This window comes from Haliaeetus leucocephalus, unplaced genomic scaffold (genome assembly GCF_000737465.1).
Source record: "Haliaeetus leucocephalus isolate CR32 unplaced genomic scaffold, Haliaeetus_leucocephalus-4.0 Scaffold339, whole genome shotgun sequence".
In the NCBI taxonomy this organism is placed as follows: Eukaryota; Metazoa; Chordata; class Aves; order Accipitriformes; family Accipitridae; genus Haliaeetus; species Haliaeetus leucocephalus.
The window spans coordinates 1,186,167-1,200,647 of record NW_010972775.1 but is presented as its reverse complement, the minus strand read 5'-3'; the positions used below and the strand labels follow the sequence as shown (position 1 = coordinate 1,200,647).

The 14,481-nt window shown below is 45.1% G+C and overlaps 1 protein-coding gene across 2 annotated transcripts; it reads left to right on the top strand.

Moving 5' to 3' along the window:
* Positions 1 to 1,667: 1,667 nt before the first annotated feature.
* ADPGK (ADP-dependent glucokinase) lies at positions 1,668 to 13,244 on the top strand. 2 transcript variants are annotated; one of them, XM_010571589.1, is made up of 7 exons: positions 1,668 to 1,979; positions 4,979 to 5,204; positions 6,441 to 6,503; positions 6,767 to 6,887; positions 8,791 to 8,987; positions 9,835 to 9,933; positions 10,928 to 13,244. In XM_010571589.1, exons 1-7 carry the CDS (start codon positions 1,765 to 1,767, stop codon positions 11,474 to 11,476), a joined length of 1,470 nt encoding a protein of 489 aa, XP_010569891.1. In that variant the 5' UTR covers positions 1,668 to 1,764; the 3' UTR covers positions 11,477 to 13,244. The 2 variants fall into 2 exon arrangements, with proteins under 2 accessions (XP_010569891.1, XP_010569890.1); XM_010571588.1 differs by having other exon boundaries at positions 10,925 to 13,244.
* The last annotated feature ends 1,237 nt before the right edge of the window (positions 13,245 to 14,481 follow it).

Genomic DNA, 14,481 nt, shown 5'->3' with positions numbered 1-14,481 from the left:
CCGTGACAAGGCTATAAATACACACACTCCCACAGGTGAAGACCTGATTGTAGTGAGCAGCGAGGGGTTCTGGCAGGTATTTGCTCTGTTCTCACACAGCATAGCATTGCCTGCTTGAACTGGAGGGCTGTTTGTAACTGCAAGAGCCTTGCAGGCCTATATCCCCAGGAGTTTAAGAGTATGGAAGCAAGTGAGATTTCATAATCACATATAGATCAAACGTTAGCAGGAAAAGTGCTGAAGGGAAAAAGAGTAAATTTGTTCAAATGAAAAAGCCTACTGACAAAACCCAAAGACCACCTGAGTAAAGGAAAAAGGAGATTACGCATTAAGAGACCAACTCTGGTGGACTGAAGGTAGGTCTGAGAGGAGATAATCACCCTTTTACAGGGCAGTCAAGCAGGTAGTCAGTTAAGGAAAAAGAACTGTTTGAAGGATTTCTTGAATAATAGGGAAGGTGGCTAGGCTTCTAGTTTGTCTTCAGGATTCTGTTCTTAAAGATCCTGATGGGCAGCCAAATGACCCCTGAGCGCCAGTCATGAATTCATAACAGCTGCTGTAGATGAGCTGTTGACTGAATAGCAATCCTTGCATCCTAAAAAGAAAAAAAATCAACAAAAAGCCTTCCGCTATCCCATCTCCTTTACTGTTTGTTTTGTCAGAGTCAAAGGAGATGACAATCACTCACAACACAGAACTGAATAAGAAAATTATCAGCTGCCTCAGCCAACGCACTGTGGCATGCAGTTGTCAAACTCTTGCAAATTTTGTCATAAGCCTTAGAGCTAACGTTTCTATGATTTCTAAAGAAGCCCAGAAAAACTCCCTTTCATTAAAAAGGGAAACCTCACCACCTCTGCGATGGGATGAAACAAAGGACGCTCTCTCCCACTGCCCGCAGCGCAGGCTGCCTCAGGAGGAGCGTGGGCAGAGATCTGCTTGAAGTTAACTCACCCTGGAGAAGGCGTGAAAGAGGCCGAGACCCAAAGCTATGCAGAGGAAGAAAGAACATATACCAGGGCCGGCGATGAGCTTCGGGTCAGTGACTGGTTCGCAGGACACGAGCCGTTTAGACAGAGGCGTTGGTGTGAGACAGGGCAGAGGAGCTGGGGGACAGCAGCGACGGGCACTGTCCTGCTTGGGACAGACGGAGTGGAAGTGTAACACGCAGACCCGCGAAGGTGCTGGGCAACAGGGGGAAAAGGGGCACGCTGAGGAAGAACCCAAGGGAGGGGAGGGTGAAGCAGCGCCACGTACAGAGGAGCGTGGGGGCACAATGCCCACAGAGGGGCTTCAGCTCAGTGGCCTACAGCAGCCCCAGGGCGGCGCTCGCTGCAGGCTCCTCGCCCCAGCACTGGCTCCCCGCTGCCCGAGGGCCCGGGGCCAGCCCCTCCCGGGCCGCCCCGTCCCCGGGAAGCCCCGAGGCACGGCGATTGCCCGTGAGGGAGCCGCTCCCCCAGGCCATCTCCCCTCACGAAGTCGCCGCCGCGCTCGCGCGGCCTCCACCTGTCCCGCCGTATTCCCGTAGCTCGGTTACGCAAACGGCGCAGCCGTACCTCTGGGAGGTACGTAGGTTGCGCGGAGGGAGAAGCCCCGCCGTTCGCGTAGGGCCCCGCCTCGATTCCCGAAGCGGCTTTACGACAGCTGCCGCCCGGCGGGGGCGGGGCGCTACGGAGGCGGCGTAAGGAGGGCCCCCGCCGCTAGCGTCCCTCCTCGGACGTGGCGGGGGAGGCGGCGGCGGAGGAGGAGGAGGAGGCCGCCGCGATGTGGCAGAGGTCGGTGTGCGTGGGCCTGCTGGCCTTGGCGCTGGGCTACCTCTGCCTCCTGGGCCCCGAGCTGCCCCACTCGGCGCTGCGGCACCTCTCCGCTTCGCTGCTGGGGGGGCTGCGCCGCGCCCGCTCCCTCGAGGGCCGGATGGTGGCGGCCTGGCAGGCGGCCATCGTCCGCCCGGCCCGGGGATGGGCGCGCGTCGCCGTCGGGTAGGTGCCGGGGGAGCGGCGGGGAGGGGGGGAGCGCCGATTCCCCTGGGCCGGGCCGTAGAGCCATCCTTATATATATATATATATATGTGTATATGTGGGTGTGGGGGGGGGGTGTATCTGGGCCTCACCTGCTGGGTGGAGGTCTCCGCCCCCCCCCCCCCCCCGAATGACTGCGGGGTTCGAAGGTGCTTCGCGAGTTACTGGGGGGTGGGTCGGGGTCGGTGCTGCCCGGTAGAGACGCGGGGAGAGGGCTCCGCTCCTCTCCTCCGGACGGGCAGGAGGAGGGCGGCTCGTCGTCGGGCCATGGCGGAGCACGAGGTGGTGCCGCGCCGTCGAGACCTCGCGCTCAACGCGGCCGGGTGCTCGGCTGGAGCTCTTGCCGGTTCGTTAAACCTCTCTGCTAATTTTCCAGGCCCAGAGCGAGGGCATTTCCCCAGAGAGACGATGGCGAGCGTGGGCACCCGCCCGCCGTGTTGCTTCGTCAGAGGTGGACCTTGGCTGAGGCCGTTAATGGTCCCGACGACTCGGGTATTGGTGACTTAGGTGTGCTGCATGGTTCAGACCCAGTTGGCGAGCCCGTCTCTGGAGACCTTATCCCCACCTTGCTTGCCTGTAAGACAAATTTATAGATGGAGTCTGAGGGACTTGGAGCTGCCGGCCCATCCTCAGGAAGGCGGCAACTGGAGAGCATGGTTCAGCAATAAATAGGTAGGAGAGGCAAGTTTATAAAGCGGAGAAGTCAGCAAAGGCTTCACAGTAGGGGAGAACTAACCGAGTCCAGGCAGAGATGCAAAGGGGAGAGATGAGGGAGAGAAGGGAGAAGAGAAAGCAATAGACATTGAAGACACCTGCGCATGCACAGGGAAATCCAACACCCTTTCTCTTCTTAAACTGGAAAGAGGCTGAGGGTAAAGTTCAGGAATATCACATTGATCTTAAATGCTGGTTTTAAGTCTGACCATTAATCGTGCTGTTATATATAGCACTTGAGTCACTTTCTTTTAAATATAAGGACATGACAGGATAACGACTGACTAGAAGATTCGGCCTTCAAGTGTTAGAAGTTACTGCACCTCAACGGCTGCATAGCTGATGCAGTGTTACTCGTGAGTCTGTCTTGCTCTTGCATTAGGGTTGATGCAGACTTTCTCCAGTGAATATATGACAAAATAGGTTTTCCAGTGCCTCATTTAGTCTTCTCTTTGCCACGCCTTCACTGGAAAAGAACCATGGTTTGTTCCTTGCTTTCTTCTTTGGTTTAAAGCGAGGCTATATATATATATATATATAAAAGTGTGTGTGTATGTATATATGAAAGTGTGTGTGTATGTATATATGAAAGTGTGTATATATATATATATATATAAAAAAAGATATACACACCAAACTCAAAGTTCAACAGTAAACGCAGTTCATTAGTAGCATATCCCTGCTGTTAAGGGAGTTTATTAAAAGCATGAAGTGTGTTAGCAGAGGAATGGCAGGGAGGGAGCAGACAGACAGCTGGAAGATGATTAGAGGTGTCTCACTTGAAAGAACTGTGACTTGGTTTATGTCCCCTTCCATCCTTAATGATTCATTAATATAAAATCACTGACCTTTTGCCGCAGTGAGTTTGAGGCCAAAATGCTGCTTGAGCTTATTATTTCCTTGGTTTTCTTTTCTCTGCTGCACAAGGGGATTTTTCTCTCCTTGGTGTAGGAGATGATGCACAACACAGAGGATTTCTGAGCTGGTTACCTCGTGTACTGAAAAGCCTCAGGGTTTTTAATGTCCTTTATTTTGTATGATGCAGCCTTCATGTGTTGTGGCCCAAATCATGTGTGAAAGGTCACTGACAAGGAGAATACTAAATGGCTGTGCGTTTCACGCTGACACGTAAGCAGGCATTGGCATTTGGAGTGTTGTGGGGATAGACACAGAGTAAGTTAGAGATCCTGCAGAAGTTTTATAGATCGTTTGGATCCCTGTCAGGGAAGCATGCAGCAGAGGAACAGAAATTGCACTTGACAGCAGTTCCAGAAGATGCTTTAGTAATTGCTGGTGTCATCTCAGTAAATGTTTGGTATATATTAGTATCTCTCTGAAACCAAGGAGTAGAAACGAGGGCAAGTGTTCATAAACTTTCTTCTTGGGGGCCCGGTTCCAGCCCGGAAACTTTCCTGCTCCCTAGTTTGAATGATACTGCGTTTCAATTGATGTCATTGATAAGAAATAGGGACTGGAAGGTTTGAGCCGCAGGTTAGACTTCACATAAAGTCTAGATCTGTGGAAACGGTTCTTACCACTTCTTAACTATTGCAGGATTTTTCTCCCGTTTCCACTATTTGAGAGAAGGCAGCATGCTATTTCTGGAAATTTGGGATGGCCTTTTTGAAATTGCAGTTTTCAAATATTTCAACTGACAAATTGCTCTCCTGACTTCTTATAAAAAGAACCAGCCTATGTGTGGGGTGTTTGTGTGTGTGTGGTTTTGGTTATTGTTATCTGATCTATTAAGATTTAAATACTTTCAGTTTTGTTTTTAACAGTTTTGAATTGCATGTACATTTTAAACCTGAAATACCTGGGGTTTTAAAAGCTTCTTTATTTTAAGAATTAAAAATTAAAAATGCTATTCCTACTGTGCCCATTCTTTTTTTGAGCAAGCCTAAGGCAGCAAATGAAGTACAACGTGTACTGCAACATACGCAACCACCTTTGGACCACGCAGCTTACTCTTGTTTTAATTCAGCAGAATGTTAGAAATCCCTCTCTCCTCTGCAGTGCTGCAGAGCAATAAAAGCATGTCAAAAGGAGAATGCTTTAGTAGAGAATTTCAGGAAATTCATATGCCTTTGTGGTTTTTTTTTTTATTTGGTTGGTTGTTTTCTCCTTAGCACAAGGGCTGCGAACAGCAAACATCACTGGCTGGGAAGTGATCTTAGTGTGTTGTCTCACGAGTGCCCTAAGGTACGCATGGTTTTCCCAGTACGCGTTTTCCTTCTCTCTTCCAGTGTCAATGCCTGCGTAGACGTGGTTCTGTCCGGTGTGAAGTTGTTAGAGGCACTTGGTCTTGAACCTGGGGATGGAAAAAATCATGCAGTCTTGAACTCCAGACAGGACCTGAAAGAAGCCTTCGCTCACTTCATGGAAAAAGGGGCCGCTGCCGAGCGCTTCTTCAGCAATGCCGAGTCTTTCCATCACATTGCACGGATAGCTTCCGAGTACCCTGGTGCACAGGTATGTCTTCCACCTGAAGATAAACTTTGAGTAGCATATTTCTTATTTTCTGCATTGTTGGTGACTTTCGTTCTCTGTCTAGCGAGAGCGCAAGTGATTTAGGAAAGAAACTGATTGTATAGCTTGAGTGTGTTAATGACTTTCCACAGAACTCTGCACCTGCTGCACATAGTAGGGTTTTAAATGGTCTATCCCCTGCTTACTCACCCCAAACTGAAATGTCAGTCCAAGATGCCTCTGTAAGAATACTGTTATATGGGAGCCAGATGGGGCTGATGCTGTAAAAGAGGCTCTAACATCTTGTAATGAGACAGGAAGTGAGGAACTAGATCCAGGCATTAGGAGTTGTAAACACTCCGGAGGATCAGCTTCAGCTACTTAACACAGGATTTAAATTCTCTCTAGGAGTGATGAAATAAATATTTTTTTCTGAAGCCTCCCTTCCCAAAAGCAAAGTTTTGTTACTCTAATTTATACAGGGTCTTCTGAATCTAGCTTGATACCTTGCTTGGCAGTTAGCTAATTTCTACAAACTGCTTAATGCCACCTTTTACGCAGTTTGCTAGCTGCTTTTGAAAATGGGGAAGAGCTCTAAATACCTTTCATGGGTCAAGATTCTCCTGTGTTAACTTGTTTCTCGCTACGTTTGTTAGGTTGGCTTTCTGGAATCCCCTGATTATTAGCTGTATCCTTCTATAGCCTGTTTTCTGTCACCTCTGAGTGCCCGTGATCCTCGTGACAACGTATATTCTTTGGTTTCAAAGCTCACATCAGAGTTTTCTCACTTGAAACTTTGACCTTTCTTATCTGAAGAAACTTCCACGGTTCCACTCACTTCATGTGGGCACAGGTAGAGGGTTTAACCTTGATTTCAACCTGGAGGAAGTATTGTTGCAGTTTTTAAATGATTGCTTGTCAGCCTTGCTAAAAAAACCACAAACTCGCAGAAGTTGCACAGAAGTAAGGGCTGTTTATTTTATAAATGAATTGATTTTTACAGGGCTGTTACCTGAAGCATATATTTAGATTTTAAAAAGTCAGAGAACACTCAACGTGTTGAGTTCTCACAGAGAATTGTAAAATTGTTTTGCCTTCAGCCCCAATAAGCTTTATTAACTTTTGTAATGCTAGACCCTTTTCTAAAAAGCTGACATCTCTAGCCTATACCAAGGACTAAGCACGTATAAAGCTATCAAAGCAAGGGAATGCCCATAGCTGCCGCTCTTTGTTTTACAGCTTTACGTAGGAGGAAATGCTGCTCTCATTGGTCAGAAGCTTGCAACCAATCCAGACCTGAAGGTACGCATTCCAAAAATTTCATGCTATTGGCTTCTCTTTAATAAGGCTTGCATTACTTCCCTATAAATTTGGGGGATCTTGCAGTTATTTCTTAGGTTATGGTGGAACATACGGTTGGGCTTACAAGTTGAAAAGCATAGCTGATTTTTTTAAAATTGAATTATTATTTTTTTAAATCAGTTGTCTAGGTGATGCTTAAATGCACTGAAATGGTGGCAAGCGACATGGCAGGGAAACCTTGATTGTTTTTTCTTGTTCTCTAGATCCTCCTTTGTGGCCCAGTTGGTCCTAAACTCCATGAACTACTTGACGACAATGTGGTTGTGCCACCTGAATCCATGCAAGAAAGAGATGAATTCCATCTTATCCTGGAGTATCAAGCAGGTACCTTGCCAAAGGCTGAATGTTAGATGGGAACCCCGAACATCACTAAGATATTCCTGGCCGTAAAGTTGTTGGGTTTTGAATTGGTTAATTCCAGAAGGACTGTGTAAGTTACCAGTATTGCCAGCTGCACTGGGCTAATCTGGTAATTCCATGCACTTCAGGGAGCTGTGGTAGGTGAACGGACATCTAAAAGTCTATTTAAACTTTTTCCCTTTGTAATACAGTTACTGTAAATACTGACTTATGCTGCTGTCTTGACATCCCTTTGGTTCTGTATTCTTGTACGCTATAACCTATAGAAACCAAGTGGACTTTTCATTTTGTTGTGATGCATAGCCTAAGCAGACCTGTTGGGTGTCATTCTAAAGCTGTATAAACACTAAAATAGTCCAGTACTGTTCTCTGAAAACAGAAAGGTACCATTTAACCACATGCAGATGAAATTCAGGGTAACCCTGATGTAATGGCCACAACAAATCTGCATGTATTTTCTTGCTGTTCTCAACCTGAATCATTTCACTGGTCCTGTCTCAAAATACAGCTTCAGAAAGAAGTTGGTGTGACAGAAGAGGGAGTATTTGGCAAGGAGGGAAGGCAAGAACCACCTTAATTAAACTTTTTCAGCAGCAAAACTAGTGTGGAGCAGCAGCCAAAGCATCCACTCTGATGGACTTCTGGCTGTGTTTCAGGCTTGTTCAGGTTATGATAATGGACAAGTACTGTAACACAGTAGACAATGGAAAATACACTAATCTTTAAGTAAATCTTAAGTCTTCTTGCTCCTGGAAGCATCCTGATTAGATGATACATCAGTATATGATGTCTCCTTTTCTCAGCATCTTTGTTCTAGGTGAGGGCTGCCCTCCTGATGCAACTCTGGGGATCTTTGTCCTAGACAGAACTTTGTCATGAGACTCTTCTTAAGAGAAGGTGGCACTGATGGCTGTTGATGCTGTTTTAGTGACTTTTCCACAAATGCTGGTCATATTCTCCATAGTGTGACCAGTATGTAGTCTGGGAGAACTGCATGAAGTATGCAAGCTAGTTCTAAGGTGGAGATTCTGCCTATAATAGCCTCAGAAATGCTTGTGTCTCAAGAGCTTTCTGTTCAAGCTGCCCTTTGTGACCTGTGTTTGTTTATTCCCTTATGTTTCTTTCTGTCCAGTTATCGTAACTGGCACAAGGAACTGCCTGCTGCCTGAACAAAGATGCGTGTACAGATGGGGAGAGCTGGCAGAGGGCTGGCCACTTGGACTGTGGCTTATGTAATTTGTATCCTCTCTAGTCTCGCTGTCATTGCCGTTTTCTCATGGCTCAGTGTCCCAGAGATGGAGCCTGTTTAATCTGTGAACTTATCCAGGAATAAAACAGTTTACACACACAGCACTGATGCAGCTCTGTTCTGCAGATCATTTCTGGGAGCTGTGCAGTCAGGAACAGTAAGAGCCATGAGAGTTTTTGGGGCGTATTTTCACGATACAGCTTGAGTCAAGCTAACAGGTGGTGGTTGCCAGAAGGGGAAGGTCTCCCCTCTCTTTGCATATCCTGCACACTCCAAATGTTTGGCTTGAGGGCTTGAGCTGGCTGTGACACTCACCAAATTGCATGCTAAGCTAATAAAACTGATTTAAACATCACAAAGCTTGCAAAACCAAACAAGTATTGAATTTTCCCTCTGATCAGACAAGCAACTAAATGAGGCAGAGGGAGTGAATGAAGAGAATGAATGAGAAAAAGAGCAAGATTTCTCATATGGCTGGCAGTAGCTGCTAATTGGACACAGTCACCTTGTGAAATCGTGCCTTTGGATTCCAGGAGGATATCCCAAAATGATCTCCAGATACGTGGTTTGATTTGCTTCTCTCCTGAGTTAACTTGCTTCTTATTTGTTTCACCCTAGGTGAAGAGTGGGGACAAGTAAGAGCACCTAATGCCAACCGCTTCATCTTCTCCCATGACCTATCCAATGGCGCCTTAAATATGCTGGAAGTGTTTGTGTCCAGCTTGGATGAATTTCAGCCAGATCTTGTGGTACTTTCAGGACTTCACATGATGGAAGGCCAGAGCAAGGAGATGCGACAGAGGCGACTTATGGAGGTAAGATACTCGAATACCAGTGTCTCATTCATTTCCATTCCAACAAATGCTTCATGGCAAAGTCTTGGTTTCCCAGGTTTGAATTTGTAAGTAGGCTGTGTCTTCAGATCTCCCCAAAATCTTTTCAGTATGGCATGCTAAAAGAAGATGGTGAACTGTAGGAAGGGCAGAAGTCTAATCCTGTAACACTAATAATGTTTCTTAGATTCCGTGGGTTGTCTAGGGGAAAAAAAAGGTGTGGTCTGGTTGTCCGGCTGGAATACTACAATGTAGTTACTGGAGCCTATCTAATGGCTAAATTACACTTTTTCTATTGCAGATACTAAGATGGTCAAGGCTATAATCAAGACTTGCATTCTTTAAGCAGCATCTATGTTAGATAATCCAAGAAGCAGCTTTATCATCTGAGCCCAAAGGAGCTACACCAAGTTTTCTTGTACATAAAACGTACAGATCATTGCCTGTCTTAAAGCTGAGTGCCCTTCCTGATGCTATGCACTAGCCTTTTTTTTTTCTTTTTCTCTGTTCTAGGATCAGCTGTTTTACAGCTGCTTCAGATTTGTGACATTCTGAATTAGTCCATTAGAAGAGTGCTGAGTTGGGTGCAGTTCAGGGTTAGATACAGTTTTCCTGCTCCAGGATTCTGAAAACTAGAAGTTGTTTTTATTTCCTCCCCTTAGCAGTACATTCTGGCACTTGTCAGACATCTGATTTGGAATTGTGGTTAAATCCATACACAAGAAGATAAAAGGATGTGTATCTGTGAGTCAAACCCCCTTTGTTCTTTCTGTTTCTGAATGAATACATGTTTTAGGGTTTGTTTGTTTTATTTTCCTGTACACTGCAGGCTGTGGCTTCCATCTCTGATATCCCTACTGACATTCCCATACACCTGGAGTTGGCCAGTATGACTGATCAAGATTTTATGAGCAACATTATGCATCAGGTAATGAAAATGAAAGGACTTCTTATCAGTTCCCGTTTCTTCAGTATCACAATGCACAGACTGGTAGATGAATATAGAAATGAAAACTTAAAATTGGGGTTATCCATTCAAAGATAAATTGAGAACATGGGTTTATTGCATTCTGAATGGTTCTCTTTTCTCTACTAAGCTTACCAGTCTCTCCTCTGTGCAGTGAAGGAGAACTGTAATGGCTTGTGGCTTAGCAGAGGACAGATTTGTTTTCTTTAGCTCAGAGACAGTATTCCTTTTAGAAAGGTCTCTCTGGGAAGTTTCATTTAGGAGGTATCTTACAATGCTTTTGGTTGATTATCAGGCCCCTTTCAGCAAGGAGTAATGACTTTTTGCAGATCCGAGTTTATTCAGCAACTGTTTTCCATAAAAATACCGTGCAACACAGCTGGGCTCTGTTCTCCAATATAAAGATTTTCTGCAGTTGCGGGGCGGGGAAGGTGACCCAGGAGAACACTCACAACTCCACAGATACAAGTAACTTTGGCTGGTTTAGATTTAGCGGGCTTGCAGATTTCTAGAAAAAACAGGATTTGAATTTGAGCCAAGTTTGTAATTTAAAAAAACCCCTCGGTTTCTTTGCAGAATTTCTTTCCTGCAGATCCTGGTGGTTCTTGACACAGCTCTAATCTCAGTGTTATGAATGTTTCATGTGGATTTGATGTTTTGTTACTCTTTCCTGTCAAAGTGTGTGTCTAGAAAATTAATTGCACAAAATAAGCATGCACCCTTGGCATGAAATGTTTTCTTGGCTAAGTAATTCTTGCAAACTTGTAGAATGGGGAAGCTTGTGCAGTGACTTTGGCCTGCATCTCTCCAGGAAGCTGGGTGCTCCCTTCTGCTGAGCACACTGGTGATAGAGCTAGTAACACAGTATTGTAAAAACAATACCCTGAATGAGAAAGACCAAAGTCTGATTCTTTCTCTGAAGGAAAAACTGTTGTTTCTGTGTTTCTGTTAGCAGGTCTTTCCATTGGTGAACTCCATTGGGCTGAACGAACAGGAGCTGCTGTTCCTCACGCAGTCTGCCTCCGGTCCCCACGCCTCCCTCGCTTCCTGGAGCGGAGTTCCCGACGTGGGTGTAGTCAGCGACATCCTCTTCTGGATCCTGAAGGAGCACGGAAAGACCACCAAGCGGGCCTCTGATCTCACGCGGATCCACTTCCACACCCTGGCCTACCATATCCTTGTGACAGTGGATGGGTACTGGGGCAACCAGGTTGCTGCTGTGGCTGCCGGAGCTAGAGCAGCAGGGACTCAGGCCTGTGCGACTGAAACCATCGATACCAGCAAAGTCTTTCTTAAAGCTCCTTTGGAGTTTGTGACCTCCCAGATAGAGGCACCTTCCAAAATCTCTTTAAATCCAGATGAGCCAGTGGTGCATTGGCACAGAGAAGGCATCTCATTCCATTTCACTCCTGTTTTGGTGTGTAAAGATCCTGTCCGGACCGTGGGACTTGGGGATGCTATTTCAGCTGAAGGACTGCTATACTCAGAAGTATATCCTCAATAGAAGACCAAGACCCTCCTTTTTCTCCAATACTGTACGGTGTCTGAGGAACCATGGTGTTCTCATTAGGATTTCAGTCAGTGGTGAAAAGGAATAGGAACAGAATTGGGGTGTGGTGTGTTTTCTGGATATAACTGAAAAAGAGCCAAAGAATAATTCCAGGTATAAACTGTCAGATACATTCCAGTCACTTGGCAGCGACTCGAACACTTCACGTTTAGGAGCAGATGTTTTAGTATTTAATGTGAAAATTGGCTTTGCTTTGTCTTAAGCATGCAGGGAGGGAAACGAATATCAAAATCCTGGTTTGGCATAGGCTTGCTGTTTGTAACTCTGAATGGGTCTTGCCTGTTAGTGCTGGGAAGTACAGCAGCCAGGAGAATTTCCCGAGTGTGGAACCCAGGGAGGGCGTAGCAGTGCTCAGCCCTGTCTTGCCTCTGATATAAATTAAAAAATAAAAGGCTCTTGCATTATCTTCTCACAGCACATTGCTACGTGGCAAGAGCAAACCTTCTGCTTACTTGGTGTGATGATGAAATCCTTTACTGATGAAATGACCTCTCAGCCTTGGTGTCCCCAGCATTGGAAGGAGCCAGAATCCCGAAATGTGATGCGCACTGTACCTACTCCTTAAATGCACAGAGAAAACCTGACTCAAGGCTGCGTAGATTATTTTGGGTATCTGTTGCCTCTGTGACTAACGGTATTCAGCTGAGCCCTAGTAGCCCGGACTTAAGATTTTGGGCAACTAGAAGTTAAGATAATCAGGTTTTATAGTGGGGGAGACAGCTTTATCTTCTTGCTAGGTAAACCACAAAACGTTACCTGTGTTTGCTGTAAACTAAATACCAAGAGTTCCAGCCAGGGGGACTCACAGCTGGTGTTCTTTGCTAACAGTGGGTGCTTATATTTGGTATTTTACAGAAAAGCTATTGAGTGCCTGAGACCAATTTTTTTGTTGTTGTTGTTTGAGAATGGTTGTGCAATTTTCTCCAGTTTCCCTGCCTTCCATTCAGAAGGCTTAATAAATTAGGGAAGGTGCTTCCGGAGGTTTAAAAGCTGCAACAGCATTTTCCAGGTAAGACTAAAGCAAGGAGGGTTTTTTCAGGGTTTGGTTTTGTTTTTTTCTCTTTGACTAGAAACTTTCATAGTTTCTTTGCTCTGGACAGCCTTTGAAATTAAAAAAGTAGAACCATGTGTCCTTGTTAAATACTTTGCTTATATTTTTTTCCTCTTCATAGTAGCACACTATGGATTGCATAGCACCAACATTTTATTTCATCTCTTTCCAGCCTGGTTTTGTCTCTGTCTGCTTCCAGGAACTTCAAGTGTATTTGCATAGCTATCATACACACTTTTTTCAGTATAACTGGATTAAATGCAATCAGCATGTCTATGCAAGCCTGTGCTATACCAGAATCTGTAGCAGGTCGCTTTAGGTCAGTCTTTGCATCTGAATGGAGGGGAGTCGAGTCTGTGTCACTTAGGCTGGAGTAATCTCTTTCAGTAACACTGTCATATTGCTGTCAGTGATGTTCTCCTGTTGGAAAATGCCATCGTGAATGCTCTGTAAGGATAAAAATTGACAGCTGTTGTAACTTGTACTGACTTAGCACACAATGCTGTCTGTCAATGTATATTTAACTTCTGCTTTCCCTCTGAGCGAGGACTTCTGTGTTGTACCAGAGGAGAAATACAGTCAGAGTGATGTTTTCCTGCAGCTTATCCCATCCTGATCTTCTGTTGAGTCTCAGCATTTTATCTCAGTGCGGGATCTGGATAGAAATACTTCCAGTCTTAAGAAGATTATTTTTTTTATTATTATTACTGATAAATTGTAGCATGGGATTTGGAGTTCTGGTTTAGTCTTCCTACAGAAAAAATAAATAAAAAAATTCTCCTTTCAGCCATCTGAAAGGTCTGAGGCCATTAGCAGGGTTATTTTGCAATCTTTGATCAGAGCCTTCTGGCACACCACCCCTAGGACCACCAAAGGCCACGCATCCTGCCAGCTGGAGAACTAATCCTTTGCTTAACACTAGGTCCCACTTTCCTGACATTGAGCCAAGCTGTGTGGATTCTCGAGCTGGAAACAAAACAAAACTAAATACATACAAGCTGTCACCAGCAATGGTCCTGCTGCTGTATTTCATTTCTCTCTTCCAAAAACATTTGCAGGGATGCAAGGCTGACTGGACCGGCATTGCCTTATGGCCACTTAAAATCACGTAACTACACTAACAGAACTTGTCCAAGGGTAAGTTACGCTTGTATTTAACCAGAGTGTTACAGGCCTAAATTATTTCTCTTTTTTTAAAACTACTTTGAATAAATAACTGCTGTAAACAAGTATGAAAAAGGGTTTATTGCTTAGAATTCATCTGGGCCTAAAAGCTAAACTCTAATGACTAAGTCCTCCTTCCTGCTGCTTCTGTTTTCTCACCAGGTAGTATTTCTTCTTTGGCCTGTTGTGGGTGCGCTGTGAATGCCTGGCACTGTGAGTCACTTCTCAAATGACAGTAGCTTGTGACGGCTAGACTGCTGCTCTATCTATGTATCTGCTTTCATCAGGCATATAGAGCTTGCCTGGTCACCAAATTCACTTACCAAGGATAATTCTTAACAAGCGTGACCTGTTAATCAGATATGCCGTTGGTATCCCTGATTAAATTTTGAAACAATCTATATGATAATAAAACTGAATTGAATGGCGGGACCCAGCAGCCTGTCTTCACTTCATGTTTCACATGCTGTGAACATGATGCCCTTAACTTCCCTCTGCCTTCCCAACTTAATTACAGTAAGGGTTGCAGAGTCTCTTGAAATCCTCCTGCACATGTAGGCTGTCTCACACCTCTGCACAGCTACTATAGCGACAACAAAGAAAAGCTGCTTTGTCCTTAACAGACTTTGCTGAACAACAGAAATGGAAACAGCTAGTGGGTTTTTTTTAGTCTGCATAAGGGGAAAAAAAAAAAAAACCTAGTGACATTTCTGTTGATTGTGGG

Bases quoted from the DNA above. Each gene is read 5' to 3' on its own strand.
- ADPGK (XM_010571588.1), top strand. From the start codon at position 1,765: ATGTGGCAGAGGTCGGTGTGCGTGGGCCTGCTGGCCTTGGCGCTGGGC. The intron at 5,205-6,440 runs GTATGTCTTCCA...TTTGTTTTACAG, and splicing joins CCGAGTACCCTGGTGCACAG to CTTTACGTAGGAGGAAATGC. The intron at 6,504-6,766 runs GTACGCATTCCA...CTTGTTCTCTAG, and splicing joins CAACCAATCCAGACCTGAAG to ATCCTCCTTTGTGGCCCAGT.